Source organism: Microtus oregoni, unplaced genomic scaffold (assembly GCF_018167655.1).
Source record: "Microtus oregoni isolate MIOR12 unplaced genomic scaffold, Mior012 000332F_ref0000167, whole genome shotgun sequence".
Lineage (NCBI taxonomy): Eukaryota > Metazoa > Chordata > Mammalia > Rodentia > Cricetidae > Microtus > Microtus oregoni.
The window spans coordinates 27188-51767 of record NW_024544978.1 but is presented as its reverse complement, the minus strand read 5'-3'; the positions used below and the strand labels follow the sequence as shown (position 1 = coordinate 51767).

The window sequence follows — 24580 nt, the reverse complement described above, 5'->3', positions numbered from 1 at the left end:
CGTCCAATTCCGAAGGTGCTGGCTGGAGTTAGCTTCGGGGACCCCGGTTTCAGTCTGTAAACCCGGCTCGGCGGAGCCTCAGTCGCAGTAGCGTTCGCGCGGGTGAGCGGTGCAGGGCTCGACGGCGCGGCGGAGGGCGCTATCCGCGTCCCCGCGCCGCGGCTCTGCTAGGGACGGAGCGCCCCGGCCGAAGCTCCGGGGGCCTGCGACGAGCGAGGCCCTTGGGGTTAGGGTCTGAGGCTTGGGCTCTGCCTGGGCCACGCGGACCCTGACGTGAGTGAGGCGGCCCTGGGAGCATGAGCGGGCAGCGCGTGGACGTCAAGGTGGTTATGCTGGGCAAGGAATACGTGGGCAAGACAAGCCTGGTGGAGCGATACGTGCACGACCGCTTCTTGGTGGGCCCGTATCAGAACGTAAGTGCACCCCACCGGGCCAGGCCCGGGAAGAAGGGGGCTGGCCTGCATTCGACTCTTATCTCTTACCTGGTTGCAGACCATTGGGGCTGCCTTCGTGGCCAAGGTGATGTGCGTTGGAGATCGGACGGTGACTCTGGGTATTTGGGTAAGTCCCTTGGGGATATAGTTTTGAGCAAAACCATTTCCTAGGTTTAATATCTTGCCTCTTAAGCTAGCCAAGTGGAGCCTTATAGAGGTCGTTTTTCCTTCCCCACACCCATTCAGTTATCTTAAAAAAAAAATGGGGGTTTGGAAGACGCAGGCCTTGTTCTTAAGACTTATGAAGGAGCTTACCTTCACCCCCCAGGACACAGCAGGATCAGAGCGCTACGAAGCCATGAGCAGAATCTATTATCGGGGCGCCAAAGCTGCCATTGTGTGTTATGGTAAGGGGCTGGATTCTGGCCTATTTTAAGGGTTGGGTTACAGGCCAACAACAGAGGGAAACCACTGATCCTTGATTGTGTCTCCTGTCTGACCCTTACACCAAGACCTCACTGACAGCAGCAGTTTTGAGAGAGCCAAATTCTGGGTGAAGGAGCTGCGCAGTTTAGAAGAGGTAGGTGACCAGATCCCACAGATCGGCGACAGGGACCATGTTGGTCTGTGGAGATAATCTCAGTCTTGTCTTCTGCTACAGGGCTGTCAAATTTACCTGTGTGGCACTAAGAGTGACCTGCTGGAGGAAGACAGGCGGCGCCGTCGTGTAGACTTCCACGATGTCCAAGATTATGCAGATAGTAAATGTTCTAAAACCTTTGAGGGTGGGGGTGGGGGCAGAGAGTGGGTGATACCTGCTTGAGTGGATTACAAGGACGGCAGACTGACACCCCTGGCTGCTTTCTGGCCTTCTTGAACCTATGCGATCCAGGACACTGAACTGTTAACTACATTTAGGTCCTGATTCCCAGGGATAAAGAGTCACTTCTCTTTGCAGATATCAAAGCCCAGCTCTTTGAAACATCCAGCAAGACAGGCCAGAGTGTGGGTGAGTGCTGTCTTGGGGCCTGCCAGCAGAAGGCAGGACACTGAAGGAAAAAAGGTTCAGAGGGCTGGGTCACTGGGAGTTCTCAGGGATGCTGGCACCAGGGCCTCACTGATCCTTTGCTTGCCAGACGAGCTCTTCCAGAAAGTGGCAGAGGATTACGTCAGTGTGGCGGCTTTCCAGGTGATGACAGGTGTGTACTCCCCACCTATTAAGATGTCCTCTAGGCTCGTGGACTCTAGTCCTGCTGGTGACCTACCTGATCACCACCACAATAGTGCTGAGCAGCCACCTCTCTCTTTGACAGAGGACAAAGGTGTGGACCTGAGCCAGAAGGCAAACCCTTACTTCTACAGCTGCTGTCATCACTGAGCCACCACTCATCTGGCCTGGGAGAATTAAATGAATTCCCCCAGAGGGCTTGGACCCAATTCTTGTCTGGGCTGGTGTGGTCAAGTGTCTGAGCTGCTCCAGGTCCCCTTGGCAGCAGAGGTGGCACCTGCCTGTGCTGGCCCATGGAACGGAGGCAGTATTGGGCAGATTGTGGGCATGAAGAAGGATAAGGGCTGATTTGACTTCCAGGCTTGTGTCCTGGACAGAACTTCTGTCCACAGATTATTTAACTAGCTTCTGAACTGTAAATAAAATTGATGCACTGTGACTCACAGCCCCTTCCCTGTTTTGTGCACTGGGTGTCAGAACACCTAGTTGTTCTTGGGGCCATCAGACTGGCCTCACTTCCTGTCAGCATTTGGAAACCAAATAGTGAGTCACCGAAATCATGGAGAAGCAATGGGCTCTTATGTCCCCACGCACAGTTCCGTGTGTGTGTGTGTGTGTGTGTGTGTGTGTGTGTGTGTGTGTATGTGCATGTAGAGCAAACCCTCAAGGCTTCTAACATACCAGTCAAGAACTTTATCACTGACTGATTAAGCAGTTTCTTTTCTCTCGTGGGGATGAAATAGGCTTAGGGACTGGGATGGAGGAATACAAACTCTTAGAGCAAGGAAAGCACGTAAGTTGTACCCACAGATGAAAGGCTCAAAGTTAGTTTGGCCAGCTCAACTTCTTGTGTCATGTCTAGAACTGTGGCTCAGGGCTGTGACTCAGTCCTAAGCTTCCCAGGATTGCCCTGTAATATATTTAACAAGAGGCAATCCATAGTTCTGCAAGTCAAAAAGACTTTATGGATGCAATTTAGCTTTTAATTTAAAAAGAGGACTTAAAACTGGGTGGTGGTGGTGCTCACCTTTAATCCCAGCGCTAGGGAGGCAGTCAGGTGGATCTGAGTTTGAGGCCAGCCTGGTCTATAAATTGAGTTCCAGGACAGCAATAACACAGAGAAACCCTGTTTTGAAAAATAAAACGAAAATACCCACATACATCATTAAAAAAAAAAAACTAAAAACAAAACACAAAAAACCAAAAGGATTTGAAGACAGTGATGGCTTGTCTTTAATCTCAGCACTCAGAAGGCAGAGGCAGATGTGCCTGAGTTCCAGGCCACCACAGCTACACAGTAAAATTCCCACCCCCATAAGAAAACAAAACAATAAAAGAACACACAAAACCCTAAGTAAATAAATAAAATGAGAAAAAGAAAATTGAGACAACTGCTAATTTTTTCAGGATCAGAAATACCCTGAAAACCTAGATGGTAATGTAAAAAGGGCTAACGCTTCCTGTTTAAACAAGGAAGTGTATTGCAGCCCTTTCTAGTTAAGTGTGAGGGTGTGATGCCAGTTCAGGGCCCCTTTGCCTTTGAAGATTTCAGAAATACCAACTGGTCCTATTCCTGCCCAGAAGGCATTTTGGGACCATTTTTCTGACATCTAAGCACTAACTGGGCAGCCAGGCAGGAGACAGACTAGTTTGAGGTGAGTCTGGACTGCACAGCATAGTGAGGATGTCTCTAAACAACCCAGTGCCCTGGTTTCGTTTCTCTTTACTTCCTCAAAATGCCCGTGAGAGTGGTGGTGGCTTTACTTCCAGCACTTGGAGGTATAGTTCAAGGCCAGCCTGGTCTGCAGATTGAGTTCCAGGACAGCCAAGGGTTACACAGAAATATTTTGCAACTCCCAATGGAAAGGAAGGAATCTGGGAGGTCAATTTTCTTGAAGTTCTTGAAGGCCTTAAGCTCAGGTTGGCTCTAGCTCTTACCCCAAACCAGTCAGTCCTTTGTCTTATGCTACATCTCCCCAGAGACAATAAAAACACAGGGCAAGGGCCATAAGAGTAAAGTTAAACTTTACTTTACAGTAATTTTTTCTATATACAAAGAATTACAGTACATGTTTATGGGGACTCCTAGCACAGGGTTCCCCTCTTTTTCACTAGGAGGTTCACTTCCAGCTGACAATCTGTTGGGGGGGGGTGAGAGAACACAGTGATGGACCTTGGCTGAACCCTTTTCCCCATTTAAAAAATAGAGCTTTCTAGTCAGCTTTCTTCGCCAAGACCTAAAAAGCTGCTTTTCCATGAGCTCCTAGGTGCTGTACTCACCCAACTTTCACACTCACCTACATACATAAGGCGGCACCACCATAGCCTGGAGACCACCTACTCTGTCCACCCTGGAATGAGAACACCAGGACTCTCCTTGGTTTCTACTCTGCTCCCTGTGTTTACCTGTCAATCTGTGCTAAGCTCCCAAGAGCTACCCTTGGAGCCCCTCATAGTCTTATGTTCTTAAGTCACAGGAAGGCTACTCTAGGGTAAAGACCACAAAAGAGTTTTTGTTTTGCTTATGTTGGTAAGAAAACATCTCTTGTGAGGTTGTAGTTGTCTAAATAAAACTCTCCCAACGTTCTTAAGAGACATTGCCCTTATTCATAAGCAATTGAGATGCTGCCACGAGAGGGGAAGAGGTAGAGAAGCAGAAGGTAGTGGATACCCCACACCCATAGTTCTCTTCTAAACTGTCCTAGACAGGATGGGACAAAGGTGACCCTAGCCCTGAGAAACTCAGTGGCCATCATCTGGATTTGGGATCATCTCTTCACCTCTGGATCGTACTAAAAACTCCAGGGTTGGGTTGGCAGGCATCAGTGACACTGCCTGCCGCCTATCTCTCATAGAGCTGAAAGGAACCTACATAAATTATCTTCCCAAACGGGAACTGGGGTTTCTCATGTCACCACTTCCTCAACCCTTGGCAGTGCTTATTTATACCATGAGATTAGCACCATCATTACATTGTTTTGTGTACAAAGCAATTATTTGTATTTCAATTTACACTATAGAACTGCACTGACCTAGGAAGCTCAGCTGAAAACAAACTGGTCATAGCCAATCAAAGCTCCTGCAGAAGCTACCTAGGTCTAAACGACTTGGGATACTTTTAACATTAATCACTCAACAACAGGAAATTCCTGTCCTCTGATCTAGGAAGTGAGGACACTGGGCCTCTTTTCATTCAATGACAACATCCCCAAGAAGATAACAATGTCCTGACAAGTTTTAGAAAACTTAATTTTTTTGGAGCCGGGGCAAGACCCATCTGATTGAATGCTCTCCTGATTGCCCTGCATGGACAACCTAGACATCCTTCCTGTCAGTTGTGGAACAACACTGGAATACAATCTCAAAGTTCAGCTTCAGGGAACTGACAGTGCAGAGCCACGAAGGCTCACTACTACTGCACTTCAAGCCCAGACTGTACGTGTGGGGTAGAGGATATGAATACCAAAGATGCAGAATTCGTTAAAAAAAATGACACAGTTATGCAAATAATTTCAAACTCAGTAATTTTAGGGAAGCAGACATCTAAAAATACTGGGGGGGGTGGTTGTAAATGGTGGCTACCTTCTATTAAAATGGGTTGGCTCCAACAGTTAGAAAAATGAAGTTTTAAATGCAAATTTCAACAATTCCACCCCTTTTTCCCTCTAACTAAACAAGAAGTATAGCCACTACCTAGGAGCATTTCTGCCTTTGGCTTGTCCCTGGAAAGAACTTCCTAGGTGCTGTCTCACAGGTAGATTCTCTGGCAATTCAAATTTCAAGCACTTAGCCAAATGCCAATGCCAAAATACAACCTGTCCAATGATCAGAAGTTTCTAGTAAGATTTTCTGTGTTGCCAATTCACACTCTCAAAGAAAGGGTTATTACAGGATTCAAACACAGCCCAGAACTGCAAGGTCACCCTCTTCCCACCATCACACTCAAGTCCCTGCTCCCTAAGCACTTGTTACTGAAGGACAGTAACCAATACCCTATTTTAACACAACTCATGCTGTTAGCTGTGGGTCTCCGCTCAAATGTCTAGTTCCAACTCAACAACCTGAGAGTCTTTCAGTGGCCCTGAACAAAACGTGCCTGTCATTAGAAGGGTTGTTTCTCACCCATGCCCCTCACTCCCTCCACCCCACAAGTACACAGTTCAGATGTTTTCCCAGCAGGTCTGGAAGGAAGGCTCCAAAGAATGGCGGTGAATGAAAATATCGCAACAAACACGGGTGGCCAATCGTGACCCCATCCCTCCCTCCTGTTCTGTGAGACACTTCTAGACAGCTGTCAAAGCCAATTAACTACTGAAACCTATTTTAGAGAAGTTAAGTCAAGACTAAACTTCACTTAAAAATTTTACATAGCCTGCACCCCCCACCCCCCAATTCACAGTTTATTTCATGAAACAGCTACGGTAATCAAACACACAACATAGTGAACGGAGACTCTGACAGTGCAGTGCAGACATCTGTTTCTGATCACAACTACAGATGACAGGAGAGCAAAGGGCACAGGACTGGCACCAAGCAAACCTACGCACACAACCTAAGAAATCAGGAAAGGGGTCTACTAGCTGCAGTTATATACTTATATCTTCACACATGATAAATATGCAATATAGTGAACTTTAATTTCCTGGGTGAATTTCTTTAAAAATATTTTCTTCATGGTTTAAAAATTTTTTTAAAAGAAAATAAGATGATTTATGTTTTCTCTTCCTTTTGAACACAGAGCTTTTCTTACTCTGATGATGTGGAAAGAAAGAAGGAAAGGGGAGAACTAGGCAGGCGTAATTCAGAGAGGTGCAGGGACTAGCCCCCAAGCTCGGGTCAGCCCTGTCCTAGCCTCATCCCTCTGCCTGAGTTCAGGGGTTTCTACCCCAGAGACAGACTTGGGGAAATAAAAGCAGACACTACTCTCAATTTTTATATAAAGTACAAATGCTTCAGTAACCACCACTGCTCTTTCCTTTTGAAAAGTGATGGAAGCTAACCTCAACAGGAACTTAGGAGGAACCTGGGGCAAACAGAATCCTGTTGAGGGTATAAAAGCTGTAACTGGGACAGAAAGGCCAGATGTTTTGGCCAGGAGATGCCATTTGTTAGCTAAAGATACTACGTTGGCAAAGCAGACAGGTAAACAAACACATGGTCTGAGGACAAGGGGCAGGGTGAGTGTGAGAGAACTAGCCAAACAGCATTTTCTGTTGGCAGTTTGTGAGCTGGGGAAATGGAAGGGCAGGGTAGCACCAACAGATTCCCAGCCCTTGGGCCCCAGCTCAGGGCAGCAGTAACAGATAATCAGCAGTTACGAGGAGTCGTCTTAGATTGGACACTGCTCCAAACACCACGTCTCTCCAGTCTTGGGGAAGGGTTCTGGCTTGCCATTGAGCTAAGTGACCAGGCATGTGCTCTCTGTAACAGAAAGCACAACAATTTACAAGGAGGTGGAAAGAGTTCCCTCCCTTCAGGTAGGAGGGCATGAGACCGGAAGAAAATTCCCATCAGAATCTGACACTCTTCTTGAAGGTGGTGTGTCTTGCTAGGAGTTTGCCAGAAATTCCCTATGTCCACTGCCCGAGACTGAAATCTGAAAGCACCTGAGTGTTTGAGGAAATGCGGATGGGGTAGGTTCTTAGAAAAGGATTATTGGTAGAAAAGAAAGGTAAGCTTGCCAATTTCCTTTGTCCACTTCTGGGACACTACATTCTCAGAAACCAGCTCCCTCTAACCTGATGCTCCTCCAAGAACAAATCTTCAGACTGCAATACACAGGTAAAAGTCCCAGTCAACAGCTTGCCTTGGCCTTGATGTAGCACCCTTCCATTTACAGAGAAGAGCTTTGCAGGCACACACATGCATGCACAGTCCAACTAGGAAACATGTTCAATACAGACACATTCTGGGCCACACACGCATACATACACACAAAAATATTTGAGAACAAACCTGGAAACCCATGGCCTAGCAGTACTTTCTGTTGTTTCCTGGTCAGAGGTCCTTGAATCTGCTTGGGGACCCAAGCAGGCAAGTCAGGCTCATTGGGATCAGGCCTTATGTAATTCTGTCTTACACAATGACTAGCCTCCTGACCTAGCATACAGCAATACTCAGATAACTGCCAGTGATTTGAATGAGCATCAGATCCTTCTAAAGGTTTATCAGGTGTTCTCAACGGGGCACTGCTGGGCCAGGGAAGTAGCTTTGTGAGCCTCTATACTTTCCAACTTGATCACTGGAATTGAATTCCATGCTTGATTGTAGAGTGGACTTTTTATTTTAAGTTGACCATATGTAAAAGTTAGGGCAAAGAGACTCAAGTCTGTCTGTCTCCTTGACTGGGGCCCGACGATTTCCATACATGGTTCACACAACCACAAGTCCCCATGGGCTAATGCCACAAGAGTTCTGAGTGTTGGGATATAAGAAAAGAATAACAGTGGAAGTGTTGGGAATATTTCTGTTTAAGAAGAGAAGGGAAAGAAGGATTATTCCCCCCCCCCCCAACCCCAACGGCACCCTGGGGACAGCTTGCCTGGTTATGTGATATTTACTGCATTATTTCTGTTCTGACTCTGCACATTTGCGACTAGAAGGAGCCTGGTTAAGAGCTTGAATTGTATTTTGCTCTGGTTTGGGGTCTTGCCCTCTTCCAAGGGACCAACAAGTTTGTGCCAATGTCTGTGTGCCCCCAGTAGACCAGCAAGCTTGGGCTAGTGTTTGTCCAGCCACTATGGGCCAAAGCCCTGCCCCTGGTGAGGCTTTTCCCAGGCCCCAGGGACTCTGTTCTGTGGTTGTCAACTTCTTCTCTTCATTGGGGAGAGAAGCTGGGATCTTCCCAAGAGACCTGAAGGACTGCCCACTCTTGGCAGTAAGTCCTCTAGATAGCTGCTTTCCCTGTTTAATGAGGCTGGGTGCTGTGCTGGGAAGTCCTGGGGTCTGCTCAGCTCCTACAGGAGCTCTTCCTGAGGCTTGAGTTGCTGATTCATATAAAAAAGCCTTGGCAGAAGATGGAGAAAGAAGTCTGGCCTGGGTGAGTGACTTAACAGCTTGCCAAGGATGTTCTGAAGGAGCTGCTGCTTTCCCAGCTGGCGGAAGGGACTCTGACACGCTGCTTTTCTCCACAGTTCGTGGCATGTGCCCCAGACCTTTACTAGATGGCCACGAGCTTGATTCCAGCACTGGCGTCTTTTCATCAGCCTGTGGTGTGACTTCATGTGGAGATCCAGCCCTCTCCTTTTGGCGAGGAGTTAGGTCTATGAGATCCATCACTAGCGCAGGTCTGTGCTTTGACTGAGTGTTCTGGTCCACAGGCCTCAGTGCTTTTTCTTTAGCTACCAGAGACTGGACCACAGCTGATAGTACTTTCTCAGGAGGAGGAAGTCTCTGGGTCAAAGAGGCATGGGATTTGTCTGGAGGCCTATCAGAAATCTGGGGTTTGGGACTGCTGGTAGTCAACAGTCTGTCTGGTGGTGAAAGTCTCAGGCCAGTGGGGGCTGGGGATTTCTCCACTGACTGGGACTTTGGGCTGGCAGCACCTATGGATTTATCCAGCCTTGGGTCAATCATTCCCAGAGGTCTTTCCAGTGGCAGGGACCTGACTGAGGGTGAGGAGCTTGGCTTGGTCATTGAAGAGGCTTTGTCAGATGGCTGAGGTCTTGGTCCTTCTTTAGCAGGTGGTCTGTCCTGTGGCCTCTGGTTGGATACCAAGGATTTGGTCCCTGACCCAGCAAGGTCTCTAACCCTATCTAAAAGGTGGGAGCTAGACTCAGTTCTCTCAGGTCTTTCAGGTAGCAGTGGCCTCTGACAAGTCCCTGTCAGGGCTTTTTTGGAGACTGGCAGCCTCTGGGTGGCATCAGTAGGTGGCTGATCAGGCATCTTGGGTCCCTGAGTAGCCATTCCTGATGACTGTTCTGTCAGTTGAGTGCTGGGGCTTGGAGGCAGTTGCACTGGGGGCGGCACATACTCACGGATCTCCCCTGGTTCCAGAGGGTTGGGCCCACAGGGATCATGTTCAGTACAAGACAGACGCCCATCGAGCTTGGAAATGAAAAGCATCCCTTCTCGATGCTGCTTGCAAAAGGAGCTGGGACACATCTCACAAAAGGAGGCTGCTTCCTTCCCACATACGTCACACTGGTGCCAAGGACATTCCCACTTCCCTGAAAACAAGAGTGAAGAGAAGCTTAGGGAAAATAGATGCATGTGAGATGAGCCGCGGCTCTGAGACTGGTCCACAGCAGTGGCTGCAAAGCCTCCTCAAACTGCCACATCTTCAGAGTTTGTGCCACTCACCTGCCATTACTCCTTCCCCAGAATTTCAGCTTCCTCTTCTGCACAAAACAATATATAAAATAACAGCAAAGAATCAAGGTTGAGTAACTAAGTATCAACTAAACACAAGCAAGAGACTATTTCTAGCATGAGCTGTACAGGGGGAAACCAAATAAACCCCAAAGTTCCTCTTAAAAGAAACAATCATTACTATTTCCACATTTTTTTTTCTCCAAATTCTGGTTGTTTTGTATTATTTGAGACAGGGTCTCACTATGTAAGCCCAGGATTGCCTTACAATTCAAGGTATATATATATCACAATGCCCAGATCTAGACAGCTTTTAAAAATCCAACTCAAAGAGGAACATTCCAGCTTTTTAACATTCTTGCTTATTTTGTTTTCACCAGAAATAGAGTAAATTTACACATTACATAAATAATAAGGGAAGCTGACTCACCTTTGCTGAATTCTAAGTCTTGAAACCAGCAAAAAACTTTATCTGGATTGTCCATGTAGAAACAAGGGAAAAGACCTAAAACTGACCTAAAACTAACCTTGTATCTACTTCCTCATAAGGCATGTAAGTGTTCCCCATCTCCAAATAAATTATGCTAGAACTCACTGATGGAACACAAGCAAAATCATGACCTGTGCCATGAAACAAGGTGATTCTGAAAAAGATTTACTTCTACTTCCTGGTACTAACATTTCAACACAAAGGCTCTAACTTTATTCTACTTGACTTTCTGTTCTATCATGACCCTGGACTACACAAAGGGAAGGAAAATCAATTTAGATTTTCACACACTTCTACCCTAGAGCTCTCCACTCCGCATATTGTGTTAACATCTCTTTAAACAGCTTCATTTGCATCTGTTGTTTGTATCTTACCATAGCCAGCCTGACCAATGGCTACAATCCTAAGACCCAGTCACTACCCAAAGGATATTAACTTTTCCTAACACAAATTCCTAATTACCTCATCTACCTTAGCAGCTGTCTCATGTGTAAATTAATACAACTACTTCACCTACACAGAAAAAGTCTACATTGTAAGGTAGGAGACTCCGGCAGAGTTGAGAGAAACTGGTTAAAAGCTGCTGACCCATCTCTCATTGATCCTAATATCTAAAAGTCTCTATATGCCTCACTCTCCCTTTGGAAAGGAAAGGTGATTTAGTGGCCTTGGGGTCAGAACACCTGTCTTTGAATTATCAGCAACAAGGAATCTCAATCTTGATTTGCATTTTCCCCATGCACATATGGATAGAAAACAATCTTTATGAGTTGCTGGAAAGATGAAATAATGTAAATAAAACACATTTCTGTTTTCTTTCCTATAATCTAGGACTCTAGGCCTTTGTTGTTTCTTTATCACCAAAGAACACGAACCAGATCCCACAGCGGGCTTGTGCTTAACAACAGTGTTCTCTGTCAGACTGAAACAAGTGGCATCAGATCCTGACAACTCTGACAGAGAACAAGGAGTGCTCCGAATGGACTTTGGCACCAACCTGCTGGTCGCTTGGTCAGATTGAGACAGTCAGCATGGTAAACTTTCGGGCAGCCTGGCTTCTTGCAGGAGACGAGCTGACCAGCATCTCCACAGCTGAAACACTCATCCTCTCTCTCCTTTGTGACTTCACCCTGGCTCCTGCGCTTCCCATGTTGCTTCTTCCTGAATTTCCTGGACTTTTCTTCAGTGACAATGGGTTGATTCTGGAGGTCAGATATTGATCAGTCAACACTGTGACAACAACTCAGGTATGTACTCTTCACTAGATTAACTATCCTTTCAACCCCAGCTTCTCCTCTGGAAAAGACAACACTCAGAGACTGCTGTAAAGCTAGTGAAGATACAGGAAGGCACGCCCAATTCATGTTAGCTTTGACTGCAATCTTAAAAACCAAACAGTACAGGGGCTGAAGAGGTGACTCCTCAGCAGTTAAGAGTCCTTTGCTCTTCCAAAGGACTCAGGTGTGATTTCAATCATCCACACTGTAGCTCACACCCAACTCTAACTCCTAAATCCAGGGGATCAGATACCCTCTGCTGGCCTCTATGGGCACCAGGCACGCAAGCCTTGCATAGGCACACATTCAAGTAAAACATCCATCACATAAATTAAATAAGATTTAAAATGTATATTATAATAACTTTCTTGTGTTTTAAAAATTATCAAGCTTTGACCGTTGGGAATGTTTCTCAATTGGCTCTATCCTTGTGATACAGGCCCATCTCTATGTATTTTAGCATTTCTTTGATTAAAAAAATTGTTTTTGTTTTTGAAACAGGGTATCTTTTATGTAGTCCTAGCTATCCTGATATTTGCTATGTTGATCAGGATGGCCCTGCTACCCATTATAATCTAACCATTTTGGTTACCAGGCCATTTCATCTACTCCCTGAGACTGCTGGTTGCTGCACCCTGTTTCCCTCTCTTCCCTCTCCCAGATGTTCCTGCTTCTGACTATGCTCTCCTTTTTATCTATAATAAACTTCCTTGTCCACCATATGTAGGAGCAGTCTTACAGCCTTTCTTATTCTTTTTCATTCACCACCCTGATAAGATGTTCAATCAGCCAAATTCCTACATAACCAAAAAAACCCCAAAAAAACAAAACAACAAAAAAACCAAAAACCAAACCAAAACAAAAAAACACACCAGAAAGAACGAACGAACGAGCGAACAAAAGAAAGAAAGGAAGGAAGGAAGGAAGGAAGGAAGCAAGCAAGCTAGCTAGCTCCAGCCTTACAATTTCTGGGCTATAAAATAAAACATTTCTCCTGTGTTTGGGGATATTCTCTCAAACCCTGTTTTAGGGAGATAGCGCTGACAGAAAATAAAGCTTCCTTAATATAAATAATCAGAGAGAGAGAGATTGAGAAACTGAGATCACCTGCGTCTGACTCAAAAGTGTAGGGATTAAAGGTACATATGAACATGCCCAGCATTTTGGTTTTTTATTGTTTGACATAAAAATTTTTATGTCAAAGCTGGGCAGTGGTTGTGTGCCTTTAATCTCAGCACTCAGGAGGCAGAGGCAGGTAGATCTGTGTGAGTTCAAGGCCACCCTGGGCTACACAGAGGGAGTTCCAGTACAGCCACCAAAGCTACACAGAGAAACCCTGTCTCAAAAAACCAAAAATCTTAACTCCATCCACTTAGTGTGTGTGTGTGTGTGTGTGTGTAGGTCAGAGGACAACCTGGAAGGACTCGGTTCCCAACTTCCACCTTTAGGTCTTTGGAGACTGAATTGAGATGATTAGGCTTGGCAGCCAGGCATGGTAGTGCATACCTTAATCTCACCATTTGGGAGGCAGAGGCTGGTGGATCTTTTTGAGTTTGAGGTTAGTCTAATCTACATAGTGAGTTCCAGGACAGCCAGACCCTACATAGTGAGATCATGTTGCAAAAAAACAAAACAAACAAAAAACCCTCCACTAAACGAAAAGGAAACCATCAGGGTCCTGAGAGATGGCTCCACAGGTAAAGGCAATGGTCTCCAAGCCTGCACACAAATGACTCCTGTAGGTTGTAGTCCTCTGTCCACCCTATAGCACTCATACACACACATTTTATGTACACACACAAGATCAATAAATCTAAGAGAAAAACAAATGAACAAACAAACAAGCAAACGACAACAACAAAAACTCTCTAACAGAAAACAGCAGCCAGGGATGGGGTTGCATACCTATAATCCCAGCATGTAAGTAGCAGACAAAGAGAAGACAGACTCAAGTTTAAGGCTATGCTGGAAAAGACAGTGAAAGTCTCTTCTAAAAAAGAAAGATGGGGCTGGAAAGGTGGCTCAGTGGTTAAGAGCACTGGCTGCTCTTCCAAAAGCCCTGAGTTCAATTCCCAGCACCCACATGGTGGTTACAACCATCTTTAATAGGATCTGATGCCCTCTCTGGCATACAGAGCACACATAAATAAATAAAAATTTTGCCGGGCGGTAGTGGCGCACACCTTTAATCCCAGCACTTGGGAGGCAGAGACAGGTGTATCTCTGTTGTTCGAGGCCAGCCTGGTATACAAGAGCTAGTTCCAAAGCTACAGAGAAACCCTGTCTCAAAAAAAACAGAAACAAACAAAAAAACAAAAAGAGAAAGAGGGCAGGCGGCACTGAAGATCAGCACTGGCAATTCTTACAGACAACTTGGGTTTGATTCCAAATGGCCACAAGGAGATTCACAACCATTTCTAGTTCTACTTTCTAGGGAGGGGCTCCAATGACCTTTGGTGGTCTGAGTATTAAATGCATGTGATATAAACATCTATACAGGGGCTGGAGAGATGGCTCAGTGGTTAAGAGCACTATCTGCTCTTCCAGAGGTCCTGAGTTCAATTCCTAGCAACCACATGGTGGCTCCAAACCATCTGTAAAGACATCTGGCGCCATCCTCTAGCGTGTGGGTATAAATGGAGGCAGAAAGTTGTATGCGTAATAAAGAAATCTTTAAAAAAATAAAACAAAAAAAAACAAAAAAACCCATCTATACAGGCAAAACGTCCATACACATAACATAAAAGACAAATCTCTTTAACAATTACAGCATTGTAACTCAGTTAAATGTACATAAATAAGCACAGGAAGATAAAATAATATTTATATTTTGTTAATCTCTATATTTTTTGGTGGTAAACCCATGGCTCAGCATGGGCCAGAAAGCATTCTACCACAGAGCTACATCATCAGTCTAGAATTCTATTTTTATGTATGGTATTATAGTGTAGTAAATTTTGCTAATACCTGTAGAAAGCAAAAAGAAGACAACTACATACTCAGGGAAATCTAAGTAGCTTCCTAGAAGGTATGGGAGGTATGGGGTGAGCAGAGACCAAAGTAACCTATTTCATTGTTTTAATTCAGTAGACTTTTTTTTTTTTTTGGTTGGGGGGAATTAGAAAAATACTTGTAAGTCAAAATACTACAGCAACATCAACTAGATCATGAGACTGCTCAGTAAACTGTTAGTGGCACTACTGATAATCAATCCCATTATTTCAAAGCAAAGCTTCTTGAAATGAAGACTCATCCCTAGCACTGCACCTAACAATGCTACAGGAGAGACACACCATTGTTGCTAATAGAAAAGTGTTGAAATTGGTACCTTTGGCCGCACACCCAGGAAGCCACTGCAGTTTGGGGCTCCACATTTGCAGACAGTTTTTCCATTCCCAAGACATTCTAGGTTGTAATTGAAGGTAAGTTCAGTGCCTGCATAAAGATCACAAAAATATTAACATATACAGTTTTATTATTTCTTAATTATAAGTGATAATAATGTCTAATAAAATAATTTTATTTTATTTTTATTTTTTGTTCAAAAAGGGTCTCTGTGTAGTCCAGGCTGTCATGAACTCAGAGATCTTCTTGCCTCTGCTAGGATTAAAGGCGTGCACTACCACACCAGGATGAGAGTAATTTTAAGAGAATAAAATTTTAAATCTGTGTTATTCATTAGCTAATGTGACAGAATTTATTTTATTTTGTTGGTTTTCTGAGACAGGGTTTCCCTGTTGTGTAACAGCACTGGCTATCTTAGAACTCATTCTAAACCAGCTGGCCTCGAACTTACTGAGATCTACCTACCACCTCTGCCTCCCAAATGCTGGGATTAAAGGCGTGCACCACTATAGACAGTATGTAACATCAATTAAAGCAGTTAAGTGATATTTAAAATAACTTTTATCTTTAAAGTATTACTTCCCTTATTTTTCCATCTGTTTTTCAACTATTTAGATTCAAAATACACTAAACTCACTAATAAAATTAACTTGAGAACTTGATGGTAGGATGCTGGCACATATTGTAATCCCAGCACTCAAAGGCAGAGGCAGGAAGATCACTGTATAGTGAGTACCAAACTAGCACTCACAGAGTGAGACTCCACCTTAACAAAACACAACAGCACTGGACCTGTAAGCATAAGAACTGAATTTGAGTTCTAAGAATCCACATGAAAGCCGAATATTTGGGTGGAGACGGGACAATATCCAGAAGCTCAAGGGTCATCAAGCTCATTATAAGCAACAGAGAGCCATCAAAGAAATCCTGTCTCAAAACAAGGTAAGGCAGAGACCAGCACCTGATAGTTTCTGATTTCTACATGCTTAGTATGTGTGTCCCCCCATCAAAAATAACACACACACACACACACACACACACACACACACACACTTTCATCAGTATACCTACATAAGGAATGCAAATTTGAAGAAGAAACCTTGTCAGGTATGTGTCCCTGAGAATAAACCTATCTGGCAGCATTCAGGGGAAGAAGCATTTCACTGCAAAAGTAATACTTCGAGGAAAGCAAGATTGCAAATGGGCGATCCACACTAGTTATGACATAACTGTTAGGGGATCTGAACTTAAGAGTAGCTTTACTCATTCATAGAGACCAGGCAAGACTCAAAAGTACAGCTGAGGCACTCCTAGTCTTCCTGTATTCACGTCTGGATGCTGAGATTATAAGCATGTGCTACCATAGCAGGCCAAATACCCTACGCTATAATGGAGAAATATCATACATCTATTCAAAGAATACACCACAATACCCACAGCAGTATATAAAGTTTAAAGACCAGTATACAGGACTAGGGGCATAGCTTGCTTGCCTAGTATGTGCAAAACCCTAGATTAATCCCTAGCAAACCGTTCCCTCAAGTAAAAAACTAACAAAAACAAAAAATAAAACAAAATTGTAGCAAATTAAGGCACAAAAATATACTCTTCCTGAGCTGGGTAAGGTAGCATATACCTATAATCCCAGAGGTTAAAAGGCTGAGTTAGCTCCTGTCTCAAACAATAACAAATCCCAATAAAATAATAAATGAGTCAGACTTGACTTCAGTGAATCAGACCGAAAGGTAATAAAACACAAACACTGGGCTGGAGAGATGGATCACTGGTTAAGAGCATTGCCTGCTCTTCCAAAGGTCCTGAGTTCAATTCCCAGCAACCACATGGTGGCTCACAACCATCTGTAATGAGGTCTGGTGCCCTCTTCTGGCCTGCAGGCACACACTCAGATAGAATACTATATACATAATAAACAAATAAATATTTAAAAAAACCACAAACACTTAAACTCAAAAGTAGGTTGGCCTAACAGATATGAGAATGTTTTATGAAGACAAATACACGTATTCTTAGTAATTTCACAGCTAACAACATCGATCACATTTTAGGAATATTAACAATTGCAGACTGATGGTCTATTTTTTTTTATTTTATGTATATTGGTGTTTTGCTTGCATGTATGTCTGTGTGAGGATGTCAGAACTTGAAAATACAGACAGTTGTGAGCTGCCATGTGGATGCTGTGAATTAAACCCGGGTCCTCCAGAAGAGCAGTCAGTGCTCTTAACCACTGAGACATCGCTCATCAGCCCCAATACTTTTTTTAATTAAAAAATTTCTAACATTTGTTTTGTCTGTACACATATGTACAAGTCTCTACGTGTATGTATGTATATAGGAGTGCATGTGTGGTGGTCAGCGGATAACTTGTGAATTGAATTGGTTTTCTCCATCCACACTACATGGTTCCAGGAATCCAACTCAGGTAATCAGGCTTGGTCAGCAAGCTTTTACCTACTTAACCATCTTATCTGCCCTGATATACATTCTAACAGTGAGACCAAGAAAGATTTTCATTAGATAGATGCTGGAAATCATTAATTCTTTCTTTAGCTGGACAGAATATAAAGCCAAGTGACTTATAGTTAATACACATGCTGCAGGATTAAGAATCATCTGTATTTACATCACTGAGAGGCTAGAAACAAAACAAAACAAACAACCCCACACAAACCAAAACCAACCAGGGTTAACAGCAAGGCCGTGGCTCCTACCTCACACTCCCTATAGAATTATTGGTCCAATAATAGTAAGTGATGCCACTTATCGTATTTTCATCTAGAGGGCAGTGGTGCAGCACAGTGCAGTAGAAAATGGCTAGCATAAATGAGCCACAATGCAGGGAGGCCCCAAGACAGCACTCACCCACACTCTGTGGCTTTGGAGCCTGTCCTGGAACTAGCTCTGTAGACCAGGCTGGTCTCGAACTCACAGAGATCTGCCTGCCTCTGCCTCCCGAGTGCTGGGATTAAAGGCGTGCGCCACCGTCGCCCGGCGACAAAGAAGATTTTTAGATGGCAAAGAAGATTTTTAGATGGTAAATAAAGAACTTGAAACTCAGGCCTTAGCTCCCGAGTCTTTATTGACCTTACCTGCTTTAATGTCACTCAAAGCAAAAAGACCAACACGCGTGTCCCCGTTCACAGACCACTTCTGTGTTTCGCAGTTAGGCTGGCAGCAGTGGTTCATGAACCGAGCATAGTTTCCTTTCGGTCCAGCATCAATAATTCGATCCTAGAATTTCAAGAAAAGCGACCTGTTAGATTTCCTGAGACTCTACTATGTAGAAAACTAACTATTCTCTCTAATAAGATGAAATGTGCTACTGGACAATGGTCTTGTATTATTTTAATAAAATACTGCTTGACCAGTACCCAGGTAGAATATAGACAGGGCAACCAGAACAGGAGAATTCTGGAAAGAGAAAAGGCTCAGTCTGTAGTTGTCACAGAAGAAGTCAGGTACAGGCAAAGCAAAATGAGAATGCCTTGCTGATAAAAGGTACCAAGCTACGTGGCTGATACAGACAAGAATTAGGGGTTAATATAGGATGTGATAGTTGATAAGAAGCCTGAGCTAACAGGCCAACCAGTTTAGGATTAATGTAGACCTCTGTGTGTTTCTTTAGAACTGAAAGGTGCCGGACCAGGTGGGACAGAAACCCGTCAACAGAAGTGAATGCTTTTAAAATCAAAGTTTCTCAGAGCAGGAGTTCTATGTAAGTCACATATGGACCAGTATCACCACCAACTCCACTTGGAAGGCTTTGCTTCAAATATACTAAAGAGGAAACTCTATGCAGGTTTAGCAATGTGTTGTTATGACAAGCCTGCCTATGGGATTCTGGTCTACACTGAAGTTTATGAACCACTGCCCCAGAGAAGCAGCAGCTTATTACATTTTCTAATCAGGAAGTTTACAGATGAGAGGCACATTAGAAATCATTTATTGAAATTTAACTACTTAATCCAATTCCTTACCCAAAGTAATCATAATCAGAATGTCTGTCAATAAAGACTCACAAACACACAAACACAACTGAAGAAGTATTTACAAAGGTAGATGCCAGGAAAAGAGCTGTCAGTCTAAGCATGAGGGTCAATGTAATCCCAAGTACTGAGAATGGTAGGGTAGGGGCTGGAGAGATGGCTCACTGGAGGCAGGACAGTGCAACTTCTAGGCTTGCCAAGGAAACTTAGTAAGATTCTGATTCAAATTCAACTGTAATAAGCTAATATAACTAACATGTAATAACAAAGCATAAATAAAAAACCAAAATGACACAACATAAATCAACCAAAGTAAAATAGGCTAAAGACATACTTCAGTTGTACAATCTTTGACTACTGTGCATAGGTTTCATGGTTCAATTCTCATATTAGCAAAGGGAGAACTCCAAAACCATAGTACAGGGAAAGAAATGTACTGGAATCTAATTTCCAAGCACAAAGAATTGCAGATAAAAGAAACAGACACGATGGGAAGTTTCTTCTGAAATATAATCCAATGACCCCCAAATAAAAAAAAAAAACTGAAATACTTGATATCTTGAGTTTTTTAATTTACATACACCTATGGGTCATGACCCCAAAAATATCACCAGAAAATACAGATATTTACATTACAATGCATAACAGTAGCAAAATTACTGGTGATTGGAGTCACCACAACATGAGGAACTGTATTAAAGCGTTGCAGCACTAGGAGTGTTGAGAACCACTGAGTTATATGATCGTAACAACACAACATGAACAAATTAGTCAAGTTTATACAATTAAGGGATAAAAGATTATTAACTCTTGTGATCTTTTTATATATTTTTACAGCGTTAAAAAAACCCCAACTTATATTGGATCATTAAAAAAAAATACTAAAAGTAGCTTTATTGTTTTTGGTTATGGGTAAAGAGCCAAAAATGAGCAATGTAGCCCTCTCTAGAATCAGGATCAAGAAATTGCTCATGTATATGGACAAAGTCTAGAACTTGGGTCTATCACAAATACACTTTCAAATACAAAACAATTTTATATTACTTACTTTATCTAGAGTGAGCATATAGAAATTAGTGATATCGTGTTCTTGTGCGTAACGGATCCGAGCTCTGCACTCTTCTTCATCTATCAGTTCACCCACATACTCATTCACAAACTCACCCTACAACACAAACAGCTCATAACTAAAGGGTAAAACAACACTGGTGCAATTTATATCTTAAAAATAATATAGATGATTCTCAAAAGTAGACTATGTGAATTTTATTATTTATGATGCCTTAATCACTTAATGAAGAAAAATCACTTCCTCATTCCCACTAGCAGAAAAGCTCACTGAAGAACCACCAGAATTGAAGACTGAGAAACAGTAAAGAAACAAGTCAATTTTGTTACCTGTCTGATGGCCTGAAATCCAGTTTCAACTACATTCTCTGTCTTGGAGCTTGCCCTGCTTTTACCATCCTTCTACATTTAACATCACTGTCCACCCTACTCTGCATAGTGTAATTAAACCATCTTTCACAAATAACATGGGAGACTTTAATCCTATCTCTACCTGGCAAACAAGATAAATATTTGGTAAATGGCTTCATTGTGTTTCCTAGAAACCTCAACAACAACAAAAAATTTTAAATGCTTAAATTTTTATTGATTGATTGATTGAATGCATTGGTGTTTTCCCTGAATGTATGCCTGTTTGAGAATTCTGGATTCCCTGGAACTGGAGTTACAGACCGCTGTTTGTTGCCATGTGGGTGCAGGGAATTGAACCAGGTTCTCTTCAAAGAACAGCCAGTGCTCTTAACCACTGAGCCCCCATCAAAATTCTTTAGAAATTATGAAAATAAGCTTTGTTACTAAATTGTCAAATAAGATTAATTTTTCTATCCAGAATGTATAATATTATCTGTTAAAACGTTGAAGAACAGCCAGGTGTGGTGGTGTGTTCTGGAGACACAGGCAGGTGGATCTCTGAGTTTGATGTCAGGACAGTCAGGGCAACAGAGTGAAACCCTGTGTCAAAATACCAAAAACTCAACCAAACAAGTGACAAATGTCTGGATTCCTTCCTATACACTTTTCTCAAAATTCTAGAGCTCTAAAAATTATATTAAAGAGACTAGAGAGATGGGCAGCTAAAAGCATTGGCTGTTCTTCCAGAGGACGGGGGTTCAATATCCAGCCACCACAGGGCAGTTCACAACTGCCTGTAATTCCAGTCCCATACATGCAAGCAAAAAACAAAACAAAACCTCTTAATGAAGGTTAATAAACCCATTACCGCCTTCAAGAAGGAGGTTAGCAGAGGCCCTCCACATTTCATGTTGAAGATTCCCTGCATTTTCACTGTGAAAAGCTCAACACAGCTCGTCACTCTTGATAACCCCAAACTATTTCTCCTGATTAAATACTTTATTCAAATACTATAACTGCTGGGCAGCAGTGGTGCACACCTTTAATCCCAGCACTTGGGAGGTAAAGACAGGTGGATCTTCCCGAGTTCAAAGGCCAGCCTGATACACCAAGTGAGTTCCAGGACAGGCTCCAAAGCTACAGAGAAACCTGTCTCAAAACAACAAAAACCAAACAAACAAAATACTGTAACCACCTCTTCTTCCATCTTTACTACTGGCTCTAAAACTGTCATAAAGTGTAAAGAATCTCATAACATTCTTATGAATTTCTCCCTATATTGTTATATATAGCGAATATGATCAATGTAAGGACTTTGATGACAAGATCATCCACTATCAAGCCTCTCTCTACACCTTGGAGTTTATAATAATTCCTAACTATGTGTCCTCTATGTAGTAATTCTCATATTCATCAAGAAGAACCAGTTATATCAAGCAGTAAAAACAAAATAAAAGCCTAACAAAACCTCTTAGTTTATCTTTACCTTTTTAATATCTGTTTTTGTCCGGAGACCCCAGCCCCTCTGTAATGTGCGGAAAATTTCAACGTCTGGATACTGGCGCTTGCTGAAGCACTGGTTTTGACAGCGCCCTCCAGCAGGACACACCGTGGGATGGCACTCATAGAGCAGCATCCGGTTGATACACTCTGAATCTATCCCACAGGGATTCTCATCAGTAGCTTTACAGTTGCAACGGGGAATTTCTGACAAGTCTGCAGTGAAGATCTGTACCCTACCAATAGGTCGGTTCACCTGGAAAAGCACATTGTGTCATATCAGATAAATTAACATAAAGCAATTCAGTAACATATCCTTCAAGTTATATGACACATTTACATGATTTGAAGAAATCAAGATGAGACTATTCATATTAATAATAAAGCCACAGCTGATACATTAAATGTAAATTTCAAACCAGCTATATTGGAATATGCCTTTTAATTCTGTTTTTTTCAGAGACTAAGACAGGAGATCACAAGTTAAAGGTGAGCCCAGACAAATGGAACACCATCACCAAATTAAAAAGGGGTGGGGATGGGAGACTGTAGTTTGGTGGTAGAGTACTTGCTTATAAACCTATAGCACTAGAGGGAAAAAAAAATCAATTTAAAAGTTGCTACACTCAAAGAATTTAAAACCAGGTCCTGGCATAAGATGATGTTATATAAGCTAATATATACAAATAATCACTTTAGGAAGAACACTGAAGAGGGACAGTGAGATGGTTCAATAGGTCCAGGAGCTTACTGATAAGTCTAACAAGTTGAGAACTGACGATCACAACTGTGTTAGAAATAAAAACAAAGTACTCTTTTTATACTCTTAACTTCCAATTTTTAAATTTTTACCATGAGCAAGAAAGGAAAAGGAGCCATACAGTGTTATTCTACTACACAGCCTCCCAAGATTTGTCCCAATCACCTTTATATGTTTATAAGGGGGTGGCTTCTTGTCATTCTTTCGATCTTCCTGTAGTTGTCTTAGCTCTTTTTGGGCCTTTAACTCTTCAAATCTCGCTGCAGCTTCCTGAAGAGCTGAGAAAATAAAACAAAATCACGTAAAAAAAAATTATATATCTCTGGGTATATTTATTTTACCCGATCTCCCCCTTTAAGCTGAAGAAAACCCATGTCCTGCTGGGCTGTGGTGGCGCATGCCTTTAACCCCAGCACTTAGGAGGCAGAGGCAGGTGGATCTCTGTGAGTTTGAGGCCAGCCATACCTACGCCCTGCCTTTTTTTGGACAGGGAGGGTGAAGCAGTGTCTTTCTACTCAGTAGCAGAGGCTGGCCTCAAATTTATGGTCCTCCAAGCCACTGAAATTACAGGTGTGTATCAGCATGGAACCTAAATTTGAAAACGGTTTTAAGTGTTGGAGAGCAATCCATGACTTTACAGATGCCAGGCAAGCCCTGTGCCTTTAAACTCCATCTATAATTCCAGCCAATTTTGTTTTGTTGAGATGGTCTTATAAGACCTAGGCCACTGAACTTGGGCTCCCAACCCAAGAACTGAAATTACAAGCATGTGGCTAAGACACTTTTGTTTTCTCTTTTTTTCTTTTTGAGACACAGCCTCACTGTGTAGCAAAAATCACCCTGGAACTCACTATGTAATCAGGGTAGTCTTGATCCTGGGGTTCGTTTGCCTTAGCCTCGAGTCTTACGATTATAAGCAGGCATCACAGTATTTCAGACACCCTGAACCATTACATGAACTTTAACATAGAGCAGATACTGAGCTATGGAAATTTCTGCTTGCCTGAAAAATCATAAGGGTAAAGTTACCTTTTCTATATGTTCCATCCACTCCTTTTCCCATTTTATCCTTGCTGCTCACATCTCCTTCCATATAAGGGAAAACTCGGGCCTGATGAGTCCATAGATAGTCATTAGACCCAAAGAAGAGAACAGGGAACTCTCCCACATCATGTCTCATTTTATCAATGTTAGAGGGTACAGCTCGAGGATGGCAGATCTCAGCTGGCCACCACCTGGGAAGGGTACAAATAAGAGAAGAAACCTCTACAAGGCTGCAAAAGCACTGGGAAAATAACATACTTAAGGTTTTGTTGTAGGTCTTTCTGCATGTGTGTATACATAGTATGTACATGTATACAGGCACAAACTGAAAAACAAATGTTTCCCTGGTTATTGTTCACTCTGTTTACTGAGGCAGGTTCTCGAGGTGAACCTGGAGTTCACTAGTGCTTTCTAGCCTAGCTAACCAGTTTACCCTGAGGAACCTTATCTTTGCTGCCCAAGCTCTAAGACTGCATACATGTATGAAGGTGCTAGGTTCAGAACACCAGCCTTCATACTTGGGTACCAAGCACTTTGTTCATTTAGCTGTATCCTCAAGTAGAATGTCACAGAAAGCTAAAATAAACATTCACAAATATAAATAATTTCTTAGAAACAGTTACGTTGCTTCAAGGAAATTATGATACATGAATATGTACAATGTCCACTGAATAATTTTCTTCAACAATGAAATGAAAATCTGACTGAAGAATTGGCATAGTGACTAAGAGCCCATGCTGCCACTGTACAGAACTTTGTTCCATTC

At 42.9% G+C, this 24580-nt stretch overlaps 2 protein-coding genes across 3 annotated transcripts in view; one reads left to right on the top strand and one right to left on the bottom strand.

Moving 5' to 3' along the window:
• Positions 1-9: 9 nt before the first annotated feature.
• On the top strand, positions 10-2101 carry LOC121445706 (ras-related protein Rab-24). 2 transcript variants are annotated; one of them, XM_041647852.1, is made up of 8 exons: positions 10-413; positions 493-561; positions 763-841; positions 947-1014; positions 1096-1195; positions 1393-1443; positions 1571-1633; positions 1748-2101. In XM_041647852.1, the coding sequence occupies exons 1-8, from the start codon at positions 297-299 to the stop codon at positions 1810-1812; spliced, it is 612 nt and encodes a 203-aa protein (XP_041503786.1). In that variant the 5' UTR covers positions 10-296; the 3' UTR covers positions 1813-2101. The 2 variants fall into 2 exon arrangements, with proteins under 2 accessions (XP_041503786.1, XP_041503787.1); XM_041647853.1 differs by lacking the exon at positions 10-413 and having other exon boundaries at positions 681-841.
• Positions 2102-3670: 1569 nt separating this feature from the next.
• LOC121445703 (histone-lysine N-methyltransferase, H3 lysine-36 specific-like) overlaps positions 3671-24580 on the bottom strand; it is a gene marked incomplete at its 5' end in the record, with an annotated part of 40466 nt that continues 19556 nt past the window's right edge. Inside the window, 8 exons of the mRNA XM_041647849.1 lie at positions 3671-9830; positions 11460-11664; positions 15068-15174; positions 18195-18336; positions 20140-20256; positions 21997-22266; positions 22936-23048; positions 23800-24005. Of these exons, the coding sequence (XP_041503783.1) occupies positions 8227-9830; positions 11460-11664; positions 15068-15174; positions 18195-18336; positions 20140-20256; positions 21997-22266; positions 22936-23048; positions 23800-24005 (2764 nt within the window). The remainder of the gene's footprint in view (positions 9831-11459; positions 11665-15067; positions 15175-18194; positions 18337-20139; positions 20257-21996; positions 22267-22935; positions 23049-23799; positions 24006-24580) is intronic.

Bases quoted from the DNA above. Each gene is read 5' to 3' on its own strand.
- LOC121445706 (XM_041647852.1), top strand. From the start codon at position 297: ATGAGCGGGCAGCGCGTGGACGTCAAGGTGGTTATGCTGGGCAAGGAA. The intron at 414-492 runs GTAAGTGCACCC...ACCTGGTTGCAG, and splicing joins TGGTGGGCCCGTATCAGAAC to ACCATTGGGGCTGCCTTCGT. The intron at 562-762 runs GTAAGTCCCTTG...TTCACCCCCCAG, and splicing joins CGGTGACTCTGGGTATTTGG to GACACAGCAGGATCAGAGCG.